We start from the raw sequence: 24,876 nt of genomic DNA, 5'->3' as shown, positions 1-24,876 counted from the left end.
TCTCTGCCCCTTATGGAATTCTCTCTCTGCCCCTCGCTCACTTGAACCCTTTCAAATAACAAACAAACAAACAAACAAACACCCAATCTTAGATTCTGCATGAAAACTTCAGGACAGAAGTTGATTTGTGACCTCAGTGTTGTTCAAGAGCAAACTCAAGGTGGCCCATATGGTTAACACTCTTGCTGCACCTGCAACCCTAATGGGACCAGCCTTTTTCTGTTACCAAGAACAATATTTCTTTGACATCATTATGCTCCAAACGGGAAAGAGGTCAGGAAAGACTGTGAAAGGCCATGAAACAGACCCAATGACAGGGTGCCCTGTCCAGTGCATCCTTAAGGTTATCTAAGTTTACGGGGCCCCACTCCTTTCTCTGAGCTGCTTCACAAACTCTGTAAGTTATAGAAAATATGAGAAGGCAGGTGTGAGAAGGCAATTTTTTTTTTTTTTTTTTTTTTTTTTTTAGAGAGAGACAGCATGCAAGCGGCAGAGGGGGCAAAGGGGGAGAGAGAGAGAGAATCCTAAGCAGGCCCCATGCTCAGTGCAGAGCCTGACATGGGGCTCAATCCCACAACCCTACGATCATGACCTGAACTGAAACCAAAAGTTGGACTTTCAATCGACTGGGCCACCCAGGCGCCCTGGCAAATTATTTCTTATCCAAAGAAATAAACATTTTGTCCAGAGGAATGCAAATGATTATTCCCCTGTTGATACAGACAAATTTTACATCCACTTGTAACTTCATTGTGGCATTCCTGATAACGTATGTTTTGTCTAAATTCTCCTTTAAAATTTTTTTTAACGTTTATCTATTTTGGGGGCAAGACTGCATACACAAGTGGGGGAGGGGCAAAGAGAAAGGGGGACAGAGGATCTGAAGCAGACTCTGTGCTGACAGCAGAGACCCCGATGAGGGGTTCAAACCCACAAACCATGAGATCATGACCCGAGCCAATATCAAGAGTCAGACGTTCAACCAACTGAGCCACCCAGGCACCCCTAAATTCTTCTTTAAACTGATAACATCTCAATAGTTCCCTCATTAACGAGTTAAAAAAAAATGTTGACCTGGGCTCCTTTAAAAAACAACCATAACCCCAGAGCATCAATACATGTAAAATAAAGAAATACACAAATTGTATTTAATAATTTTTCTAAGAGACTAGCCTAAGGAGCATCGATCTAACAAAAACGCACAACTCTGTTGGGAAAAGGAGGGATGCAAAAGTGAGGCATGAGGCAGAAGCCGGTGAAAGAGCTGACACTCATCTCCCCCGGTAAGACAAAGACAAAGCCTAAGAGTGAAGAGTCCAGAAGCAAAAACACAATGTAATTCCAAGACAGAGAAACACGCACCAGGAGAACCAGCTGTAGCTGAAAGGCTTGGCACCGGGGACAGAGAAATGGGAGGCAGAAAGCTGCAGTTTCTTGAACTAGGGGAACTAGGAGACTCCTCTAAGCTAGAGGAGTGTGTGTGTTACATTTTTTGAAAAGTTAAAGAGGGTACACTGGGAAGGAAATAAACAGGTATTACTGGAGGCTGAAGCAGGAGCAGAGAGCTAAGGCATGGGGCCGTGGAGCCAACAGGGGCTCACGAGAGGCAGTGGCCACAGTTCAGGGAGCATGGCCTCCATCAGCAGGTGATGGAAAGCCACTGAGGGATCTTCTTGGGCTGGATGTGCATTTCAGATTAATCACTTGGCTGCAGTGTGGCGGCTAGACTGGACAAGAATCACGTTAGACCAATTAGGAGGTTATTCCAATAGTGCAGGGAAAGAAGTGAAGCTGTGAGGGAAGGGGAGAGATGGAGTATTTTCCCAGTTGGTGGCTGACAGATGGCAGAAAGAGAGACAACCACAGGTTTCTCTGACCTTCGATTCTGGGTAACGAAGGTGTCATTAACAGAGAATGTAAAGGAGCAGCAGGTCGGGAGGAGCATCAAACAGCTCAGATGGGGACACAAAGAGGCTGACTATGGGAACTGGGCAAGCAACTGGATTATTAATCAAGTCGTGAGCTCAAGAGTGATGTCAGAACTGAGGACCTAATTCTGAAGTCTCCAGCTCCGGGGAGGTAGATAAAATGATGGCCCTGGTAAAACACGTCCAAAGAGAAGACAGAAAGATGGTAGGGTACAGGAGACCGGGTCCGACCAAGATCTAGCGCGGGGCCCACCAGAGCCACCAAGGAGGAAGGCACAAAGCACCTTGAGAAACTCATGGTCATAGACACTAACGGCACTGAGTGCTTCAAAAAGAGGGTGGTTAGTCGTGTTTCTTACACAAACAACTTAGCTCCAAGTAAACGCTAAACTTCATACAGTCTTCTAGTCTAGCAGTTGCTAAATGGAGTGATCCCACCTCAACGAACAGAGGAGAAAATACCAGATGATCTGTGTCTAGTTCATTTTATCTCATTGCCCCTTTAGCTTTTTCCATGTTTTACAATATATACCATATTTTGGTAGAGCAAAATGTATAGTTCATAAATAAGTACATACATCTCTATTTGTAGGGCATGCTCAAAACTTTTTACCAATAGGGGCGCCTGGGTGGCTCAGTCGGTTGGGCGTCCGACTTCGGCCCAGGTCATAATCTCACAGTTCGTGAGTTTGAGCCCCGCGTCGGGCTCTGTACTGACAGCTTGGAGCCTGGAGCCTGCTTCGGATTCTATGCCTTCCTCTCTCTCTGCCCCTCCCCAGCTCATGCTCTCACTCTGTCTCTGTCAAAAATAGATAAACTAGGGGCGCCTGGGTGGCTCAGTCGGTTAAGCGTCCGACTTCGGCTCAGGTCATGATCTCGTGGTCCGTGAGTTCGAGTCCCGCGTCAGGCTCTGTGCTGACAGCTCAGAGCCTGGAGCCTGTTTCAGATTCTGTGTCTCCCTGTCTCTGGCCCTCCCCCATTTATGCTCTGTCTCTCTCTGTCTCAAATATAAACGTTAAAAAAAAAAAATTAAAAATAAATAAACTAAAAACAAAAACAAAAAAACCCAACTTTTTACCAATAGAAATGTGACCATTTCTGTACAGACCTGACAAAAATGTATTTGAACAGTATAAAGTAATACACAAATGTAAAATACACTTTTTTTTAACTGACCTAACATATTAGTTTCAGGTGTATGACATGATTCAATATTTGCAAATATTACAAAATGATCACCACAAGTCAACATCCATCACCACACATAATCACAATTCTTTTCCTGTGATGAGAACTTTTAAGAGGTGCAATCTTGTAAGTATGGATTCTGGGGACAATTCAAAACCAATACAGCTGACCCTTGAACAACACCGGTTTGAAATGCACAGGTCTTTTTCAATAAATATAGTGCAGTTCTATAAAATTTATTTTCTCTTCCTGAAGATAACGTTTTCTTTCCTCTAGCTTACTTTCTGTGAGAATACAGTATATGATACAAAATACATGTTAATCAACTATGTTATTGGAAGGTTAGGGTTGGGGGGGGGGGGGAGTCAAACGTATATGCGGATCTTCACCTGCACAGCAGTCAGCATTCCTAACCCCCCACATTGTTCAAGGGTGAAATGTACTTTCAAAGTTCACCACCTCAAAATCTCATCAGCTTCCCTGGCCAGTTCTTTCAAAGTAACTTTGCAAAGCACATTCTTTCAAACCTTCCATTTACTTTACTGATTTGAAATGTACTAAACGAACATTTTTTCTGAAATTGAAGCATTCTCAAATATATTTTTAATACATATTAAAATAGGTTTTAAAAAAATTCTTAAGGAAAAAACACGTCATTTAACAGGGGCCAACTCTCAGGAAAATTAGTTCTAACCATTTTTAGTATGTCCTTGTACTAGAACTTAGTGCCGTTCAGAAAGATGAAGGTTTTCCAGAATTGTGTTAAAATACTTAGCTGAGGTACCACTAAAATAATCACATATTTATTAATGCTACAACAGGTTTTTTTAGTTTATTTATTTATTTTGAGAGAGCATGCACGCGAGAGGGGTGGGGAGAGCAGAGAACAAAGGATAGAGAATCCCAAGCAGGCTCTACACTGTCAGCACAAGCCTGATCCCATGAACCTTGAGATCATGACCTCAGCCAAAATCAAGAGTCAAACACTCAACCAACTGAGCCACTCAGGCACCCCTAGAACTCTTGTTTTTTTTTTTGTTTTTTTTTTTTTTAAGTTTCTTTATTTTTTTTAGTAATCTCTACACCCAGCATGTGGCTCGAACTCCCAACCCCAAGGATCAAGAGTCGCATGCTCTTCTGACTGAGCCAGCCAGATGCCCCGATAGAATCAACTGTTCACTGAAGATCTACTTCTTTAGTAAATTCAGTAATTACGTATTTAATCTCTTGACAAAAGTACTTCAGGTCCAGGAAAACATTTTGGCTCTGATTCCTCAACTAGCTAACTCTTCTGATATTAGACACACACATTACTTATATTTTGAGAGCCAGAAATAACTTTCAAATAACTTCTAAGCATGTAGTCATTTATGAAATATTGTTTTATTGAAGTAGTTAGATGAGTTTCAAGTGTCCAACAAAGTGACCTGACAATTCTATGCATCATGCTCTGCCCTGCAAGGGTGGCCACCATCTGTCACCATACAACACTATCACAGCACCACTGACTATATCCTCTATGCTGTACCTTCCGTGCCCGTGACTTAATCACTCCGTAACTAGAGGCCTGTACTTCCGTCCCCCTTCACCCATTTTTCCCATCTCTCCGACCCCCTCCCCTCTGGCAACCATCAGTCTGTTCTCTGTATTTATGGGTCTGTTTCTGCTTTCGTGTATTCATTTGTTTTGTTTTTTAGATTCCACATATAAGTGAAATCACATGGTATTTGTCTTTGCGAAATATTTTTTGTAACTTATTCTCACTACGTTACATATGTATATATGTGTGTGTATGTATATATATATATATGTATATATATATATATACATACATATATATATATACGTATAGGTACATTATGTTGTACCAAATAAAGTACACAATTATACAGCTATACACAATTATACAGTTAACTGTCCTTGTCCCTAGAAATCTCATTTCCACTCCCCAATAATAAGCAACATAAACTGTGGCAAACAAACTTATCCCCCAAAATGTTGACCATCAGAATGAAGGAAGGAGTCTATTTTGAAGTTCAAGACAGTATGATTCAGGAAAAATCAAGTGCAATACTGGAAGTAAATTCTTGAATGTACTCCCTCACCCCACATCCCCCCACAAAAAAGATGACAAAGGTTGAAAATGGAACCACAAGACCAGAAGGGTGATGTGCACAGGGCAACAGGATTATCTGGGTATGCCCATGATCTCCAGTCCAGACACGAGAAATCATCTTCCACCAAAATCCTTGCCTGCTGGACGCAGCTGACCCACTGCATGACAATAGGCCTGACCCAATTAGGCAGCTGCTGCCCTCTTGGACTGCTGTCACCTTACCTTCTCTAACCTGAGCTATTAATGGCCTCAGGGACCTGACAGTCTGGATACACTGCTCCGTAAACTAAAAATATCCTGGCCTCTATGCTGCTGAAAGCCAGCTGGCAAGGCTATTCCCAAAGGGGGCTGGCGAGAAGACAGCTCAACAGCAGGGTTGGGACAATGGGCTTGGATTGGCGTCCTGCCTTACAATGGCTCACAAACACGCTCCAGGCCCATCCTGGCCTCGCCCGGCTTCCAGACGTGAACATTCGCAGACCTTAACATCGCTGCGCTCGTGACTAAAACCATCAGACTGAGCAAGTGGCCAACACACATTCCTCAAATTGCTACCCAGCTTACGGGCACCAGCCTGGCTCAGTCAGAAGCGCGTGCAACTCCTGATCTTGGGGTCGTGACTTCAAGCCCCATGGTGGACATGCAGATCACTTAAGGAAATAAAAACTAAAATCTAGGGGCACCTGGGTGGCTCAGTTGGTTAAGCGTCCGACTCTTCAGCTCAAGTCATGATCTCAGGGTTCGTGAGTTCGAGCCCCACACGGGGCTCTGCGCTGACAGGGCAAATCTTGCTTGGGATTCTCTCCCTTCCTCTCTCTCTGCTCCTCCCCTTTTCGCACACGCTCTCTCTCTCACACACACAATAAATAAACTTTAAAAACTAAAAGTTTAAAAAAGTAAAAATTAAAAATTGCTACCCTGCTTAGAGGATGAGAAACGGAACAACTCAGTCATGTCCACATTAAGCTGAATCATAACCACAGGAAGCACAGCGAGTGCAGAGTTCCTGTCACTAATCACTCAGCACATCCCGACCATACCTGCCCTTAAGAGCCAACTGTGCAGCTCTCACTAGCCACCGCCCTGTGTCGTCCTCCTCTCACCCGGACCAAAGGCGCACTCACACGTCCGAGGGCCAGGCTGTGTCCCGGCTCGGGGGCCTCAGACAGTCCTCTGTCCTCACGGTGCTGTGAGGACTCAATGTGTGAAAGCGCCTGGCGTCCCCTCTGACCGGCCTCACATACACAGCTGCTGTCAGCACCATCGTCGACACTGTTTTAGGGGATGAACAATAACAATGCGGCTGAGGGGTTCTGTAAAGCAGGACACACAGCACTGCCCACTGATGGCACCGTGTTAAGTGGCCTCAACACACACCAGTGCGTTTCCGTGGAGGGGTAGAAGCCCAGACCCGGCTGCGGTGGCCGACCAGCGAACGGGGAGCACCCGGAGGTACCCCCTGCATCGCCAGAGGAAGCAGAGTACGAGAAACCCCAGGGGAGGCCAAGTTGGGTGTTTAACTTGAAAAATTATTCACAAGGGCATAAAACCTTTCCTCCGGGATTCTACTCCTACGATTTTCTGCTACAGATTCAACGTGTAAGTGTTCACTGAGCCCCGACACTGAGCAGGACTGTTCTAGGTGCTGGTGTTAGGACAAACAGGGCTCTTCTCGAAGCTTACAAACACACAAGTTAACATACACGCAAGGACAAAAATGTCATTCACACCAAGTTTTGATGGCAGTGCAGTTTGGATCCATATCACAATATATATACATATTTACCAGAATAAAATAGGGCTGAATTCCTCATAACCTAAGAGTCGGGAAGGCCTTCTGACTAGGACAAACCCAAAGGTCAGAAAAGATTATTAAATTTAACTACATAAAAATAAATTTCAGGGCATGGCTGGCTCAGTCATTGAGAACATGTAACTCTTGATCTAAGGGTTTTGAGTTCAAGCTCCACGCTGGACTTAGGTAGGGAGGAAGGTAGGAAGGAAGGAAGGAAGGAAGAAACAAGATTAAAAAATAAATTTCAGTATGTCAAACACACACCATAAAGGCAAATAGCTAAAACAAAAACAAACAAAAAAACCTTTTCAACAAGGCTCTAAGAAATTGAGACCACCACCAAAACCCAACAGAAAAATGGGCCAAGAACATGGGTAGTTCACAGAAACATGATTGAGTCTCTCTCACACACCATGTCTTTTAAGGAAGGTGTGTTGGCTCAAACACCAAAATACACCACACGGCAAGGGCCTCCCAGTATCTCCCCTGCTGATGAGGTGCCTCGGCCCGTTTCCCTCCAGCATTCCCAAGAGTCTCCCTGCTTCCGCCCTCAACTGTGGTGTGCAGGAGTGACCCTTGTGAAATGGTTCAAAACAGGATTATTGTTCTACAATAACTCCTAGCTAATATCCAAGAGAAATGAAAACATGTCCACACAAACCCTGTACGTGAATGTTCCCGAGGAGCAGGACTCGTAACAGCCCAAAAGTGAAAACAGCCTGGATGTCCAACTGATGGACAGAAAAGACCAGACCAGGCTAAGGAAGGGTCACTGATTGGAGGAGACACAGCAACTAAATGCAGCGTGGGGTTCTGGAACAGAAAAAGGACGTAGCAGGAAAAACTGGTGATATCCAAATAGTATCGGACTGATGTTCATTTCTCAGTTTTGAGAACTGTGCCACGGTACAGTCATCCCCCCAACATTAGAAGGTGGGCAAAGGGTCTATGGGAGCCCTTGGCACTCTTTTCACAACTTTTCTCCAAGTCCGATCATTTCAGAGTAAAAGTTAAAAAGCAAAACAGTGATCCAGTCTGAGATTTTTTTAAAAAACGCCCCAGGGTGGGGTGAGGAGCCGAAGATGGTGTAGGCCTGAGGAAAAACATAAAACAAGATGAGCAAAGAGCGGAGCTTTACTGAAGACGGGTGATGGAGACATGCATATATAGCTACTCTATTTCTGTGTATATCTGAATGTTCCAATAAAGCTTTAAAAAAAAAAATGGTCCTTGAAAAAAGTAAATCACATTAAGTCACATCTCAGCGAACCATCTCCCATTTCACGCAGAGTACAAGCCAAAGTTCTTGTAAAGGCAGGAGCCACCGCCCTATAATCCCCTCTCCCCAGTTTGTTATCGTGATCACAGAACAACAGAATTAAGAAGAGACACTCAGAGGGGCATCTGGCTGGTTCAGTCAGAAGAGCATGTTACTCTTGATCTCTGGGTCATGAGTTCAAGCCCCATGTGGGGTGCAAAGATCACTTAAATAACAAACTTAAAAAGAAAAAAATAAACTTTTATGACAACTTAACATTGACACGATATCCAAGGATGTGATCATTTTTCTAGCAATCACTTTAAAAATTGTAAAATATATATTAAATTTATCATTTTAACCACTTCTGAGAGTAGTTCAGTGGCATGGAGGACATCCGCACTGTTGTGAAACCATGACAACCATCCGCTTCCCGAACTTTTTCATCTTCCCAAACTGAAAATCTGTCTCCATTAGACAATTCCCCATTCCTCCCTCCCACCAACCCCTGGCAAATGCCATTCTACTTTCTGTCCCTAGGAATTTGACTTCGCTAGAGACCTCATGTAAGTGTCCTTTTGTGTCTGACATTTCATTTAATAATAATGGCTCAAGGTTCATCCAACTTATAGCAGGTATCAGAACTTTATTCCCTTTAAAAGCTGAATAATATTCCATTGTACAGACACAATCTGGTTTATCCACTCATCGGTGATGGACACTTGGGTTACGTCTACCTTTTGGCTCCTGTGAGTAGTGCTGCTATGAACCATGGAGTACAGGTGTCTAAGTCCTTGCTTTCAAATCTTCTGGGTACATCCACAAAAGTGGAATTTGCATCATATAGTGATTCTATGTTGAACTTTTTGAGGAACCACCAAGCTCTCCCACAGCAACTGCACCACTTTACGTTCCTACCAACAGTGCACTAGGGTTCTAATTTCTCCACATCTTAGCCAGTATTTGTTTTTTTCCTTTTTAAAATTTTATTATAGCCATCCTAATGGATGTTAAGTGGTACTCTCATTGTGGTTTTGATGTGCATTCCCCTAAAGACTAATTTCCCCCCAGCATTGGCTTTCACTGCCTCCCTGGCAGAGAGGAGGCATCCTGAGGGGGTGAGGGGGGCGGGGCGCGGCTGGGACAGGGAAGTATTTCTCAGTCTGTGAGGACTGTGACTCATATGTGTACCTGGGGCCATGAGTGGAGGCTCTTGGAAGCTTGGCGTGGGAGTTCCCAAGTCTGGGTTGGGAAACTCTGCCAGTAAGAAATGAGCGGTCCCTCACCCATCAGGTCTGTGATGGCCTCTGGGGTAGGAATGGTTCAAAGGGGCTGCAGGTGTCTCAGAGAGAGAAGCTGACCCCCCCCCCCCCCCGGCCACCTGCAAGGCCGGGGCAAGGAACAGGACATGGCCAACGGGGCCATCACTTTTCTTATCAGATGAATATGATTTGCATCTTCTCCCATTCTGTAAGTTGTCCTTTTCACGCTTGATAGTGTCCTTTCACAAACAAAATTTTAAGTTTAATCTTAAAGGAGTCCAATTTATCTACTTTTTCTTTTGTTGCCTGTGCTTTGAGGAAGACTTTCCCCTATGTTTTCTTCTAAGAGCTCTTCAGGGGGTGCCTGGGTGGCTTAGCGGATTAAGCATCCAACTTTGGCTCAGGTCATGATCGCGAAGTTCATGAGTTTGAGCCCTGCATCTGGCTCTGCGCTGACAATGTGGAGCCTGGAGCCTACTCCGGATTCTGTGTGTGTCTCTCTCTCAAAAATAAACATTAAGAGCTTTTCAGTTTTAGCTTATGTGTTTAGGTCTTTGATCCATTTTCAGTGAATTTTTATATACAGACTAAGGTAAGAGTTCAACTTCATTCTTTTCCATGGGAAAGCAATTCATTTTTATTGGTCTTTACAAAGCTATCAGAAGGTACTATGGTCTGAATGTTTGTATCCCCCCAAGATTCATATGCTGAAACCCTAACCCCCAAAGATGATGGTATTAGGAGGCGAAACCTCTGGGAAGTGTGTAGGTCATGAAGGGAGAGCCTTCATGAATGGGATCAGTGTTCTTACAAAGTGGCCCCAGAGAGAACCCCAGGCCTGACCAGGAGAGGACAAGCGAGAAGACACAGGCTTATGAGCCAGGAGGGGTCTCACAAGGGCATGGCCATGCTGGTGCCTTGGTCTCGGACTTCTGGGTGTCCAAAACTGGGAGAAATAAATGGTTGTTGTTTGTAAGCCACGCTGTCTGTAGAGGCAAAGAAACACTGGTCCTTCTCCACAGGTCATTTGAGAAGCAATGCTCAGGCTCCCTCCTGACTTGGGGCCGCTCCTCCCAGTTTGCCACTGACCAACACATTTATGAAAAAATGGGGTCTTATTTGTTTGTTTTTGAGAGAGAGAGAGAGAGAGAGCGCGCGAGCGAGCGTGCGCATGCGCACACATACAAGGGAGAGCCAGAGCCCAAAGAGGGGAGGGGCAGAGAAAGAGAGAGAGGGAAAGAATCTCAAGCAGGCTCCATGCCCGGTGTGGAAACCGACAGGGGGCTCAATCTCACAACCCTGGGATCATAACCTGAGATGAAACCAAGAGTAGAGGCTCAACTGGGTGTTACATGTAAGTGATGAATCACTGAATTCTACTCCTGAAACCCTTATTACACTATATGTTAACTTGAATTTAAATAAAATTAAAAAAACAAAAGAGAGAGAGAGTCTCAACCAACTGGGCCACCAGGCATCCTGAAAAAAATGCTTTAACTTTTTTTTTAAGTTTATTTATTTATTTTGAGAGAAAGAGAGATAAACCATGTGAGCAGGGGAAGGACAAAGAGAGAGAGTCCCAAGCAGGCTCCACACTGTCAGTCTAGAGCCCGATGTGGGGCTTGAACTCACAAACCATGAGATTATGACCCGAGCCGAAATCAAGAGTCAGATGTTCAACTGACTGAGCCACCTAGGCGTCCCGAAAAAATGGTTTTTACCTTACTTTTCTTCACTTTATATGTGGTTGGTATCTTTTAACATTAGTACATATAGATCTAACACATACACTTTAATATCTGCTTGAACTGTTATAGGACTTTGTGTGAGACAAAAATAACTTGATTCAAGGATACAGGTTTTCACTATACTGTTTTCTCAATGTATTCAATGTACAACCTATTTTATATAGGTTTCAAAGTTTTTTAAACCTACTTCAACCTATTTACATAGGTTACAAATTTTTCAAAAGTTTATAAGAAACAGACCATGATTCAAGCATTCATTTGAATTGCATAGTATTTTTGTTTCCTGCATGTTTGGCATTTCTCATCTCAAGGTATATAGTTGTTCCTTATTTCAGGAGCTGGAACAAATTCCTAACTGAGTTGATGATTTTGACTTGGCCTCTTAAGATTTCACAAAGCTTTTAAGTTTATACAACGTTTTCTTAATATTCTATCATTTCCTACCAATCAAGCAACAGAATAAGGCTCCTTTCAAGCTGCACTTGACCCTGCAAGGAAGATCCTGGGATCTTTACTTTCTTAAATTGTTCAGACACAAAATCATCTAGTCAGAGTCAAAGCCGAAGTCCTTTCAATGCCCCTAAACCTCTCTGTCCAAGTCTCCTGGCACCTGCTTCACACACCAGCCTCCTGCTGTTCTAGAACACACAGGGCTTGCACCAGCTGTAGGGCCTTCTCTGCCCCACAAGAGTATACAAGATACTCTTCTAACCTAGACATCTCCCTGTCTGCACGGCTACAGCCCTCACTGCCTTCAAGGTTTTGCTCAAATGCCACCTAATCAATAAAACCCACCCCTCTATTTAGAACAGGAACCAGCTCCCCCACCCCACCTACACTCCACACTCCAGAATTCTTTTACCTGATTGGAATAAATGAGTACAGATTTTCAAGCGATAGGCAAACAGGAAAACACGGAGCTGTGGATTTAGAAAGTTCATAAGAAGGGAGACTACGACAGAGCAATTAGGAGCAGCCCAGGAGAGGGGCCGCACAGAGAGGAGCCAGAGGAAGCTTCCGGGGGCTTGCTCAGCACAGGGCAACGTGGCTGACGTGAAGGAAGACCATGATATTGCTCAGTGTGACAGCTGTCATCCACCTTCACCAGGTCTTTTCTCTCACCTTTTTGAGGCCTTTTTAATGGTTCTAAGAATCTGGCGACCAGGGCCTAAGATACTCAATTCTTCCCATGGGCGGCAGAACTGCAAAGTTGGAGGCATAACTTGTTACGAAGGTTCTCAGCACAATCTATCATCTTGCTTTTACTACATTTAGTGTTCCGGATGGATTCTTAATTTTCCACAGCCTTGTATTTCAGATTCTGTATAAATAAGCAGGATGCTAAGGACTCTAGCAGATTAAGGCTTGCTTGCAAACAATATTTTAAAATCATAACCCTTCTCAGTTTACAAAACCCTTTTGCATCTATTTAATCATCTTTCACGTTAAACAGATGTCAACCTCCTGAGAATGTGTCGCTGCCCCACAAACAAATGATGTGGGGGTCCTAAGTAGCCAAGTGGGAATTAGCATCCTTTACTCCAGCGCCCCTGTAACGGAGAGGATGGGTACAGGGTGTTCTGAGTAAAAAGGCGTCAATGACCTGCGGCTGTCCTCCTGCTCAGATTCTATTTCCCACGGCACTTCCCTTTACAAGAGGCTGGAATCATTAAACCCTTAAATCAGGTAAGTTAGTAATTGTCCACAAATGAACAGAAACTCTAAACCTACAGGGGCATTTAAAGCAGCAGCTGTGGGGCGCCTGACTCAGTCGGGGGCCCAACTTCAACTCAGCTCATGGTCTCATGGTTGGGGGTTCGAGACCTACATTGGGCTCTGTGTTGACAGCTCAGTGCCTGGAACCTGCTTCGGATAATGTGTCTCCCTCTCTCCCTTCCCCCTCCCCCACTCATGGCCGGTCGGTCTCTCTCTCAAAAATAAATGTTAAAAAAAAATAAATAAAATAAAGCAGCAGATGTGACTATCACAGGAAAAAAAAAGTTCCCCCACCTCCACCGTCTCCGTCTCCCCCTCAGCATGTGCTGGCTGCTGCAGCACTTGATCAAGCCCAGCAGCAAACCTAAAATCCTGACGCAGTTCTCAGTGGACCCGGTGACCACTTTGTGCCTCCCTCGCCCCCACTCACTCCTGAACTGAACAAGCCCGCACTCTACTCCCACAGCTCAGCTCCCGGAATTCTCTACCGCCACGCTGCACCTGGACTATTAACTGGCACCAAATCACCCATTCTGGGCTTTGGGGACTGGTGCATGTTGAGCTCTTGTGAGTGCCCGAACCACTCCAAATAAAACTCCCTTCCCTCCTCTTATATGCATCTACCCTCAATCCCAGCAGTGCAGATTCCTTGTTATGAAATTTGTACTTGAGTAACAGTTCCAGAGATTCTCAAACAACTACCAACCAGTGAGATTTGGAAACCCTAAGCATGATGTTAGAAATGGAATTCTTTAAGAAAAAAAGAAATGCTATTTAGAAATGGAATTCTTTATTCCTTACTACTTAAACAGGCAAGCCTTCAATACCCTTGCAATGAAGAGAGCAGTGCAAAATCATACAGATAGGATGATCACACAAGTCCTCTCTGAAATCAGAGCTGAAGTGTGAAACTGTATCAGCATTCAAAGAACCAAAGGAAGAACAGCCTGTGCAAATGGCCAGGAGCAGAAGAGTACGAAGAGTAGGGAAGAGTGTGAGAGAGAATAGTAAACAAGGAGAAACTCAAGTGCGAAGTTAAGAGAGGTAGGCAAAAGCCAGATCTGCAGGATAAAAATGCATGAACTACATTGTGCACCATGAGAAGTTCTGTTCTGTTGTTTTGTGGGAAATGGCATCTATGTTTAAAAAAAAAAAAAAAAGATTTGTCTACTGCCTGGTGAAAAATAGATGGTCCAGGTGAGTGATTACGGTACTTTGGACTAGGGGGTGGTCATAAATAGATAACTGGACATATGACAAAGGTGATTTTTATTATTTTAGAGAGAATCAGAGTGTGAGTGGGGAAGAGAGGGAGAGGGAGGGGGAGGGGGAGGGGGAGGGGGAGAATCTTAAGCAGGCTCCATGCTAAGCATGGAGCCTGACATGGGGCTCAATCCCACGACCCTGGGATCATGACCTGAGCCAAAATCAAGAGTTGGATGCTCAACCGACTGAGCCACTCAGGCGCCCCTTTTTAATATTTACTATTTTTTTAAGTTCTTGTAATTGTATATATAACTGCAAAGCATTAATGCAGTTCTAGACTAAAGGTTCCAAAGCAGGAACTTGGGGGTCAAATATAGCCTGAAGCCATGTTTTGTTTTGGCCAAAGTTGACTTTTTTTAAACTTGAGCTAATCTGGTATCAAAAAAAATCACTATTTCCAATTTCTCTTGGAAATCACTAGATCTGGCAAACAACAGTTGGCTGGTGGCAACTGGCTAGAGCACAGGCTTTCTGGTTTACCCCAGTCCCCACACCCAGCACACTTGACTCGTTCATACCACCTGCTGGAAAGATCTTCCGGTCTGGTACCTTAGTTTAAGGATGCCACAAGCCCTCATTCACATAAAAATATCCCAATTTGGATCTTGAAGTAGATATGCAGGTTCATCTCATCTCACCTCAACACAATTTTGATCAAGAACTGGTTTTAAGTAGCCTACCATCACCAGTGATAGGCACCCAGAACCTAAAGGTCCAGGCACAGAGATAATTCCGTTCTGATAGAACCAAACCAGGGTGAGGAACAACACCCACACGGTCTCAACGCGCCTGGTCCTACCACTCAGGCTTCCTCATTTTGCACACCAGGAAGCAACACAAGTACTGTCAGACTGTAAACTCCAGGAGGGCAGGAACCTGTGCCTCCTCCATCAAAGCCTGAGCCAGGCACCCCAAGCTGTGTAAACGGAATCCAACAGGAGTTTGGTATTTAGCCATCTATGACACACCTGTAAAGGAATACTTCTCAATCTGACAACTTTCCATCCCACTAGCAAAAAACATCGCTAATTCAAGGGATGTAAAACTGTCATTTATAGCAAAAGTGATCTCCAGGGTTCCGACTGTGTGTCTACCATTTCACATCCGAGTAGTTTTGGGACTCTGAAACGTTTTGCGTCTCTGCCTCTTCCACTTAATAATGTTCCCTCTTCACCCTCACCCCACCTCCACTCCGACCAGGAGAGAGAAAATACACGTATCAAAACATCAACTAATCCTTTTAAGTTTCACAAACAATCTTCTGAAAAGCTTTGTCAAGTTTGGTAACTAGCAGACTCAACCACAACCCCATCTCGCAAACCTAACCTTTTGCAACCTTCTGGGCACAATTTCCTCTCCCGGGCCTTTCCACCGGTGCCAGCATCCACCATCCCCGCGGACCCCACGCCCCGGCTGTAGGCCCTCAGCCAGGGCAAGCCGCTCCACCCCGCCCGCAGCCTCCTTTGCAGAGGGAACAACAATAACCTCCGAGGATTTTTCTCCCGTGGGGTGCAGGAGAAATGCACGGTGGTTGGCGTACACTCAGCATCCAGCTTGGCAGCTCCTGTCAGCATCCTCGCCGTCCGGGGCGGGGAGGGGAGGGCGGCGCGGGCGGTCCCGCGCTCGGGAGAGTCACGGGAGAGGACCAGGCGAGCGCGGCTCACTCACCTGCAGGCGGACGTTGAGCATCATGGAAGCCACGATGTAGAGGTAGGGGAAGTTGATGCGCAGCCGCCAGGCCAGGTCGAAGAAGATGAGCAGCGTGCGGGTCAGCCCCTTGCAAAAGACCCCATAGGAGCGGGCGGCGGCCGAGCGCGAGAGGCGGACAGCCAGGCCCGACAGAGCCGCCGCCATATAGACCGGCGCCCGCCGCCCGCCCGCCGCGCACCGACCGGCCGCAGACTCGGGCCGCCCGGCGCTCCGAAGCCCGCCCGCCCTCTCGGCGCCGCGTCGCCCCCGGGCCTCCGCCCGGGCCGCTGGGCCGCGCTCGGCGCGCTGAGGGAGCGAGGGAGGCGGCGGCGACGCCAGGGGCGGGCGGGCGGCGGGGAGCGGAGTCCACGCGTCACACTCGGGGAAGCTCCTTCGCGAGCCGCCGCCTGGTCCCAGCCGGGCCGCGCGGCCTGACGTCACAATGCCCGCGCCGCGCCTGCGCACCTCTGCCCCGCCCCCTACCCCGCCCCTTGTCACCTTCCGCAGGTGAGACGCGCATGCGTGGGCCAGGAGCGGCTGGATGCTCCCCCAGAGAGGCTGAAGCGTTGTCTCCGTCTGCCCCCTAAAGGTAAGTAGGAAAATTAAAATACACGAGAAGGTGAACAGTGAATTTTAAAGGGTTGTACAGTGTCAGTGTTCTGAGTCCTGCGGAACTGTACACTTAAAAATTGTTAAAATAGTAAGTTTTATGTAATGCATGTCTAACCGCAATTGTAAAAAGGGCCTGAGGGGCAGAACATGCTCCCCGCTTAGATTGTTTCAGGACTCCAGCCATTGTTGTTCAACGTCAACTGATGTAAAATTTAATCTTTTTTTCTTGTTTTAAATGTTTATTTATTTATTTTGAGAGAGAGTGGGGGGAGGGGCAGAGAGAGAGGGAGACCGAGAATCCCAAGCAGACTCCACGCTGCCAGCACAGAGCCCATCGTGGAGCTCCATCTCGCCAACCGTGAGATCATGACCTGAACCGAAATTAAGAGTCGGATGCCCTGAGCCACCCAGGAGCCCTTAAAATTTAATCTATAGGGGCGCCTCGGTGGCTCGGTCGGATAAGCGTCTCACTTCGGCTCAGGTCATGATCTCAGGGTTTGTGGGTTCGCACCCTGCATCTGGGCGTGTGCTGATAGCTCGGAGTCAGCTTCGGATTCTGTGTCTTCCTCTCTCTCAGCTCCTCCCTTGCTTGCTCTCTCTCTCTCTCTCTCTCTGGAAAATAAATAAACATTTTTTTTAATTTTGATCTTTAATAATTATAATATGAATTAAGCCCCTAATGTAAAAAAGTAAAAATATTGAAACTTACAAAACTTCTAGTATTCTGGTTCAGGGTGTTTTGTTTTCTTGACAGTGAGTTTTTACATTCATACTTCAGCATATAGGCTTCTATCAAAGATTTTCATGGTGTGAAGGTAGATGCTTTATTTCTAGTTTCAGACAAAGTATTTCATGTCATTACTTCTTGCTACCAATGAAAGTCTGGGAATTTGGTACAGGTGAGGAAAAAACGAGTTGCACTGATGAAATTAAAAGCAAGCCTTGGGGTGCCTGGGTGGCTCAGTCGGTTAAGCGTCTGACCTTGGCTCAGTTTATGATCTCGTGGTGAGTTCGAGCCCCGGTGCCGGGCTCTGTGCTGACAGCTCAGAGCCTGGAGCTGCTTCAGATTGTGTGTTTCCCTCTCCATCTGCTCCCCCACCACCCATGCTCCGTCTCTCTCTCAAAAATAAATAATACAACATTAAAAAAAAATTAAAAGCAAGCCTTTAGCCCTCTAAGAAAATTAGAAAGCAACAGCGTGAAAATAGATTTTTTTTCGAAAATAGATTTAAATGCAAAATTGCTTTGCCCCAAAATGGGTTTGCAATAGTAATCATTTATAGAAGCCATTTAAAAATTTTCTACCCTGAGGGGCACGTGGGTGGCTCAGTTGGTTAAGTGTCCAACTTCAGCTCATGTCATGATCTCACAATTTGTGAGTTGGAGCCCTATGTTGGGCTCTGTGCTGACAGCTCAGAGCCTGAAGCCTGCTTCAGAATCTGCGCCGCCCTCTCTGCCCTTTCCCCTGTTCATACTCTCTCTCTCTCTCAAAAATAAATAAACATGAAAAATTATTTTTTAAAAAAATTCTCTACCCTGAAATAAATTCACATTCAAAATCATTTTTAAAAAATTTTTCATTTTACTCATCTATAATACAAAGAAGGTTAAAAATAGGTTATAAATCATTTCTAGTATTGTCTTTATGACTATTATTTAGCACTATCATTTTTCTTGAAATGTCTACTGTGTAAAGATAGTACTTTTTTGGGGGGTGACTGGCTGGCTCAGTTAGTGGAGCATGCAATTCTTGATCTCAAGGTCATGAATTTGAGCCCCAGGTTGGGTGCAGAGATTATTTAAAAGTAAAAATATTTTTTTAATTGTACTTTTTGATGCTCATAATCCTATATTTACTATCCATTGTGTTTCAGGCCAAGACCATTTTAAGTAAGTATTTCAGGGTTTTTGGGTTTGGGCTAGTTTTATTATTATTAAAATAATTTTTTTTAAAGTCTTTGCACAAATCTTTAGTTTCCCTTATTTTTGCAACATTATATTTTGCCACATTTATTGCTGCCATAAAAAGCTCTCTTCCCTTTTTTTTTTTTTTTTGGTAAGCTATTTTTTTCTTTCAGCGCGCAGTGGATGCTATCTCTGAGGATGCAGAAAACACGGTGCTGAATTATCATCATCATTCAAGCTATCCTTCCCCAAAAAGCAAAATGAACACTTCTTTGCACAGTATTTAGAAAACAATTTAAAGATTTTAAAGGCTAGAGTCTTCAGTGGAAAATTTGCCGAAATTACAAAATCAATCTGACAATGTGTGAACAGGTTTGGAGATCAGCTGAATTTATTCTTAGGCCTGTAAAGATTTTCACTGGGTGGAGATTTGGCAGTCCTGTTTATTAGAAGTATGTTGAAAGACCAGATGGGCTGCAGGGATGTGAGATATATATATATATGTATATCCTCCTTGGTTATTCATTTCTTTAAATGCCTTTGAGGCAAGAAGGCATTTTTAACAAGGCATCCAGTTGCCATAAGCAATGGCAAACAGAATTAACACAAAACCACCCTGAGCAAGGTAAAAAGCCTTCTGTGATTAAACAAAATGAGAGGTCAAAGAGAACACGAAGGAACACTAACAAGATTTGAAGTTTAATGTATATCAAGGTTAACTAGTTCTAAGCTATAGAGCAGGCTGGTAAATTAGCCTAGCCTCCTGCTTTAGCATTTAACTCAGCCCCCATTTTCTGGCATCTCTGGGAAGACATTCTGCTAATTATAAGTTGAGAAACAGGCAGAATTAATTATAAGTCAGTGTGAAAAGTATTTCCACAGAGGTTCATAAAGGTTATAAAAGAAGGTAGGAGAAAAGACACTGACACAAATAGGAAAATAATTTTATTCACACTTGATCAACAGGATCCAAGTGATTCACCTACAACCTTCTCTCCTGCTGTGAGTGCGCAGGCTCAGGTGAGGGAAATAGTAGGCTTTTTTCTTTCCAGCTTCACCTGATAGGAAAAACACAGGGAGGCAGAGTTCCACATTCAGCAGCTTCTTGGAGCTCTGTGACCTGGTTCTGTACAATGAGGAGAAGGGCACCATCCTACAGGGTATTTGTGAGAAATAAATGAGAGCAAGTGTGCATAGCATCCAGCACAGTCCTAGGCAGATAGAGGGCACCCAGAAAGTCGTAGTTATTTTCATGCTTAGGTCCCTGGAGTCCTTACAGTACAAGTTTAGTGGATCCATTAATAATCATAATTAGTGGCACCTGGCTGGTTCAGTTGGCAGACCATGCCACTCTTGACCTTGGGAGTCCTGAGTTTGAGCCCACGTTGGGGACAGAGGTTATTTGCAAAAAGAGGGACGCCTGGTGGCTCAGTTGGTTAAGTGTCCAACTCTTGATTTCAGCTCAGATCATGATCTCATAGTTCATGAGTTCGAGCCCCATAATCAGAGAAAGGATTCTCTCTCCCTCTTACTCTGCCCTACCCCTGCTTGTGCTCTCTTTTTCTCAAAATAAATGAACAAATTTTAAAAATAAAAAAGTTCCAATTTTGAGGTTTCAATGCAATAAAAAGTAAAGAAATGAAAAAATACAAAATACAAATATATATATAGTTACCAAAAAAATCATTACAATGATAATGTTTAACTATGGATCACAAGCAACCCCAAAATGAAACACCTAGATTACATTGCTGGAAAAGAGGATGGGCACGATGATCCAGAATGTTGGTCAGAAATAATTTATATTTCTTTGCTGACTCCCATGGAGACTTGAAAGGGTGGGATGGATTTAAGTATGAGAGCTCAGTTGCCACTGTGAGAAATGTCAAGTTTCCCATCTCTTACTGAAGGGCCCTTTCCAGGTACGCAACATTATTTCAACAGATTAAGGTCAATGTGAATCAATGACACGGTGCTGGTATGGAGTCATTCTATTTATTTCCTTTTTTATTTCTTTTTATTTTTTCTTTTTTCTCATTTTACTTTTTTTTTTTTTTTAAGCATTTATTCATTGGGGCGCCTGGGTGGCCCAGTCGGTTAAGCGTCCGACTTCGCTCAGGTCATGATATCATGGTTTGTGAGTTCGAGCCCCGCCTTGGGCTCTGTGCTGACAGCTCAGAGCCTGGAGCCTGCTTCGGATTCTGTGTCTCCCCGTCTCTCTGCCTCTCCCATGCTCATGCTCTGTCTCTCTCTCTATCTCAATAACAAATAAACGCTAAAAAAAATTTTTTTTAAGAGTTTATTCATCTAGAGAGAGGGGGAGAGAGAGAATCCCCAGCAGGCTCTGGGCTGTCAGCATGGAACCCTACATGAGGTTCGATCTCACCAACTGTGAGATCAAGAGTTGGACACTTAATCAACTGAGCCACCCAGGTGCCCCATCCCCTACACTCATTCTTAGGTAAAAAAAAAAAAAAAAAGACAAAAGTGTATATAGATGTGTGTGTGCGTGCATGCATGCACACAAACCTATGTGTGTATAAAAATATACACGTTATATGTGTATTTACACCCATATTCATGTATGTATATATGGATGGATGTATATACATATTTATTTAAGTTTCCTTACTTTGAGAGAGAGGGGGAAACAGAATCCCAAGCGGACTCTTTGCCATGAGCACAGAGCCTGACGTGGGGCTCGAACTCACAAACCGGGAGATCGTGACCTGAGCTGAGATCGAGAGTCAGATGCTTAACCAACTGAGCCATCCAGGTGCCCCTATACATATTTATACATATATACATGTATGTGGGGTTTGGGGGATCTTTTATTTTTTCTTTTGTTTATTCTTTAAATAAAAGGATAAACCATACATTTGTTTTAAAGTGCTTACCTTTACCGAGAGGGAAAGGATAGGGTAAAGGGTGAAGATTAAAGCTATACTTCCCTGAACATACCTCATTTTGTAGAATTTGAGTTTGGAACCAGTTACATATTTTATACAATTGTAAAACAAAGTTAAAATTCTTTAAAAACCCCTAATACTCGAAAGCGAAATGAAATCAATGAGCCTGTATATCCAGTTGGTGGCACAACACAGAGAGGAACCATTCCAAGAAATGTCATAGCTACAATTTGTACCAAAAAAGTGACAGACTGCTAATAAGCTCCTAAATCATTTTCAGTAATCATACTGTTGATGGTGCCATTTGTATTGTTATTCTGAAACTGCTGTGTGTTTGCTCTGTAATGAGTAATTATACTGGTGTTATTGAGAACAAGGAATTTTTGTATGGGAGAAAGGAATTGCCCTCATAAGCTTGATGAGTTTCAATAAAAACACTGTAGTCCTGATTTTGTTTTTTTGTTTGTTCTTTTTTAATTTTTTTTTTAACGTTTATTTATTTTTGAGACAGAGAGAGACAGAGCATGAACAGGGGAGGGGCAGAGAGAGAGGGAGACACAGAATCGGAAGCAGGCTCCAGGCTCTGAGCCATCAGCCCAGAGCCCGACGCGGGGCTCAAACTCACGGACCGTGAGATCGTGACCTGAGCTGAAGTCGGACGTTTAACTGACTGAGCCACCCAGGCGCCCCTATAGTCCTGATTTTGAATCGGAGGTATGGCACGAACTCAGGTGTCTTTATTGTAAAAATGTGAGTGTGTGTGTGTTTCCTAGCTTCACTTCCTGAAAAACCCAAGGAATAGTGAGTGACCAACCTAGTAGCAATGAGTGTCTCTAGTCCCCAGCTTGGAGTCTCTGAATATGTTTTTGCATTAAAAGCCAGATTCCCAGTTTGGGGCAGACAGCGTACAGATGAGATGAGCCTAGAACTTCCCGCCACACCAGACATCAAGGAAGCTTTCACAGACCACTAGGGTTCTGTCAGAAAGAGTCACAAGCCAATTTAAAAAGGTTCAATGGGATAATCTAAGCACCAATAAAGGTAATAACTACAATAGTATGAAACATACCAAATACGGGCAATCTCTGAGTTCATTATGGTATTTGTATTAATTTCCTTGGGCTGCCCTAATGAATTAACACAAGCTTAAAACAACAGAAGTTTATTTTCTCGCAGTTCTGGAGGCTACAAGCCCAAAATCAGGGTGCTAGGGTCCCTGGGTGGCTCAGCTGGTAGAACATGTGACTCGGTCTCAGGGTTGTGAGTTTGAGCCCCATGCGTGGCATAGAGTTTACTTAAAAAATAAAGAAGCGCTTGAGTGACTCAGTTGAGTGTCCTACTCTTATTTCAGCTCAGGTCACAATCCTAGAGTGGTGGGATTGAGTCCTGTGTGGGGCTCCATGCTAAGCATGGAGTCTGCTTGGGATTCTCTCTCTCTCTCTCTCTCTCTCTCTCTCCCCCTCCCTCCCTCCCTCCCTCCCTCCACCCCTCTCTCCAGCTCACGTGCACACTCTCTCTCAGTCTCTCAAAGATAAAACTAAAAATAAATAAATAAAAAATAGGGGCACCTGACTGGCTCAGTCAGTGGCGCATGGGACTCTTGATCTCAGAGTTGTGAGTTTGAGCCCCACATTTGGTTTAAAGATTACTTAAAAACACAGTCTTGTAAAAAATAAAATAATAGAGGCACCTGGGTGGCTCAGTTGGTTGATTGTCCAACTCTTGATTTTGGCTCAGGTCATAATCTCACAGTTTTTGGGACTGAGCCCTGTGTGGGGCTCTGCGCTGACAGTGTGGAAGCTGCTTGGGATTCTCTCTTGCTCCCTCTTTTTCTGCCCCTCCCCTGCTTGCATGCTCTCTCTCAAAATAAATAAACTGTAAAAAAAAAAAAAAAAAAAAAAAAGCAAAAAAACCACTTTTAATAAAAAATTAAAAAGTAAAATAAATAACATTAAAAATGATAGTAATTAATATTTACTTTGATAGAGAAAGTACAAGAGAGCAGGGGAGGGGGCAGAAAAAGAGTGAGAGACAGGATCCCAGGCAGGCAACGTGGGGCTTGAACTCATAGACTGTGAGATCAGGACTGGAGCCAAAACCAAGTCAGACACTTAGCCAACTGAGCCACCCAAGTGCCCCCTAAAAATGGTAATAGTTAAAAAACAAAATCAAACTGTTGTCCTGACCACACCCCCTCTGAAGGTGCCTGGGAAGAATTCTTCCTTGCTTTTCCAGCTTCTAGCGGTTGTAGCAATCCTTGGCGCCCCTCAACTTGAAGCTGCATCACTCCAATCTCTGCCTCTTTCTTCGCTGGGCTGCCTTCTCTGTCTATCTGTGTGTCCTCTTGGGGGCCACAAGATAGACATGATTTGGGGCCACTGTACTCCAGTATACTTCATCTCAACTAATTCCGTGTACAAAGACCCTATTTCCAAACGAGTTCTCATTCTGAGGTTCCAGGTGGACAGGAATCTTTTTGGAACACTATTCAACCCAATTCAGTACCTAATAGCAATAACAAAACCAAAACCAATCTCACTGGTTACCTTTGGAAATGCTTGGAGACAAATTCATTTTTTGTGAACTAGTAAATAAAGTGAAAGAGTAGAGCATTTATCCTACTTCCTCTGTATAAACTGAACTTCAGGGTGAATACTTAAGGGTATGTTTCTCTTTATTGAGGGGCCCCCTGCTAATAAGTAAAACAGGAATGTTAGAATCAGAGTATCACCATTTTATAGCCCTTAATAATTAATGAATCTAACAGCTAACCATTGATGAGTGTTAACATCACAAAAAGAAACCACTAGACATGTGACTCCTGAGGAAATACATTGGAAAAAAGAATGGAATCTGAATCCATTAAGCCTCTAGACCTAATTACCAGAGGAACATATTAAATGTCTGCAATGATGCAGCCAGAAAAATCAAGATTGTAACATTTACAAAAAAGATACTTAAAAAAGAATTAAAGGGAAACTTTGAAATCTGAAAACACACTTGAGAAACTTCTATCTACAAATCCAACATATGGATTTTATTTTCAAAAAGTCAACTGCAAAAAAAAAAAAAAATGAAGAGGGGACATTGGGAAAATTTGATAATCCTAAGGAATTATTATTTTTTAAGGTTAACAATGGAATTATGGTTAAATTTATTAAAAATTTATATTTTTTAAGGTTTGTTTATTTTGAAAGAAAGAGCACGTGGGGAGGGGCAAAGACAGGGAGAGAGAGAATCCCAAGCAGGCTCCGCACTGTCAGTGCAGGGCCCAACATGGGGCTCAATCCCACGAACTGTGAGATCATGACCTGAGCTGAAACCAAAAGTCAGTTGCTTAACTGACTGAGCACCCAGGTGCCCCAAAAGTTTATACTTTAAAAATACATACTAAAATATTCACAAATGTCATGTAACTTGATTCCAAATAATGAGAGTGGGTATGGATGACCCAAAATGACCCATAAAATTGAACATTGCTAAA

General features: G+C 43.8%; 1 protein-coding gene across 4 annotated transcripts in view; it reads right to left on the bottom strand.

The window, feature by feature from the left end:
* The window catches only part of FAM220A (family with sequence similarity 220 member A), a 58,236-nt gene extending 42,045 nt beyond the window's left edge, over positions 1 to 16,191 (bottom strand). For 2 of the 4 annotated variants that reach the window (XR_006212556.1, XM_042971945.1), the window contains exon 1: positions 15,946 to 16,191. Coding sequence is in view for 1 of the 4 variants with exons in the window: in XM_042971945.1 (XP_042827879.1) it covers positions 15,946 to 16,131 (186 nt within the window). In the remaining 3 variants the exon portion in view is untranslated. Of the gene's footprint in view, positions 1 to 12,417; positions 12,995 to 15,945 lie in introns of those variants that run through there. The other 2 variants (XM_042971942.1, XM_042971944.1) reach the window with 2 other exon arrangements.
* Positions 16,192 to 24,876: the final 8,685 nt, after the last annotated feature.

Source organism: Panthera tigris, chromosome E3, assembly GCF_018350195.1.
Source record: "Panthera tigris isolate Pti1 chromosome E3, P.tigris_Pti1_mat1.1, whole genome shotgun sequence".
NCBI lineage: Eukaryota > Metazoa > Chordata > Mammalia > Carnivora > Felidae > Panthera > Panthera tigris.
Note: the sequence above shows the minus strand (reverse complement) of the source record. Positions and strands in the feature narration are given on the sequence as shown.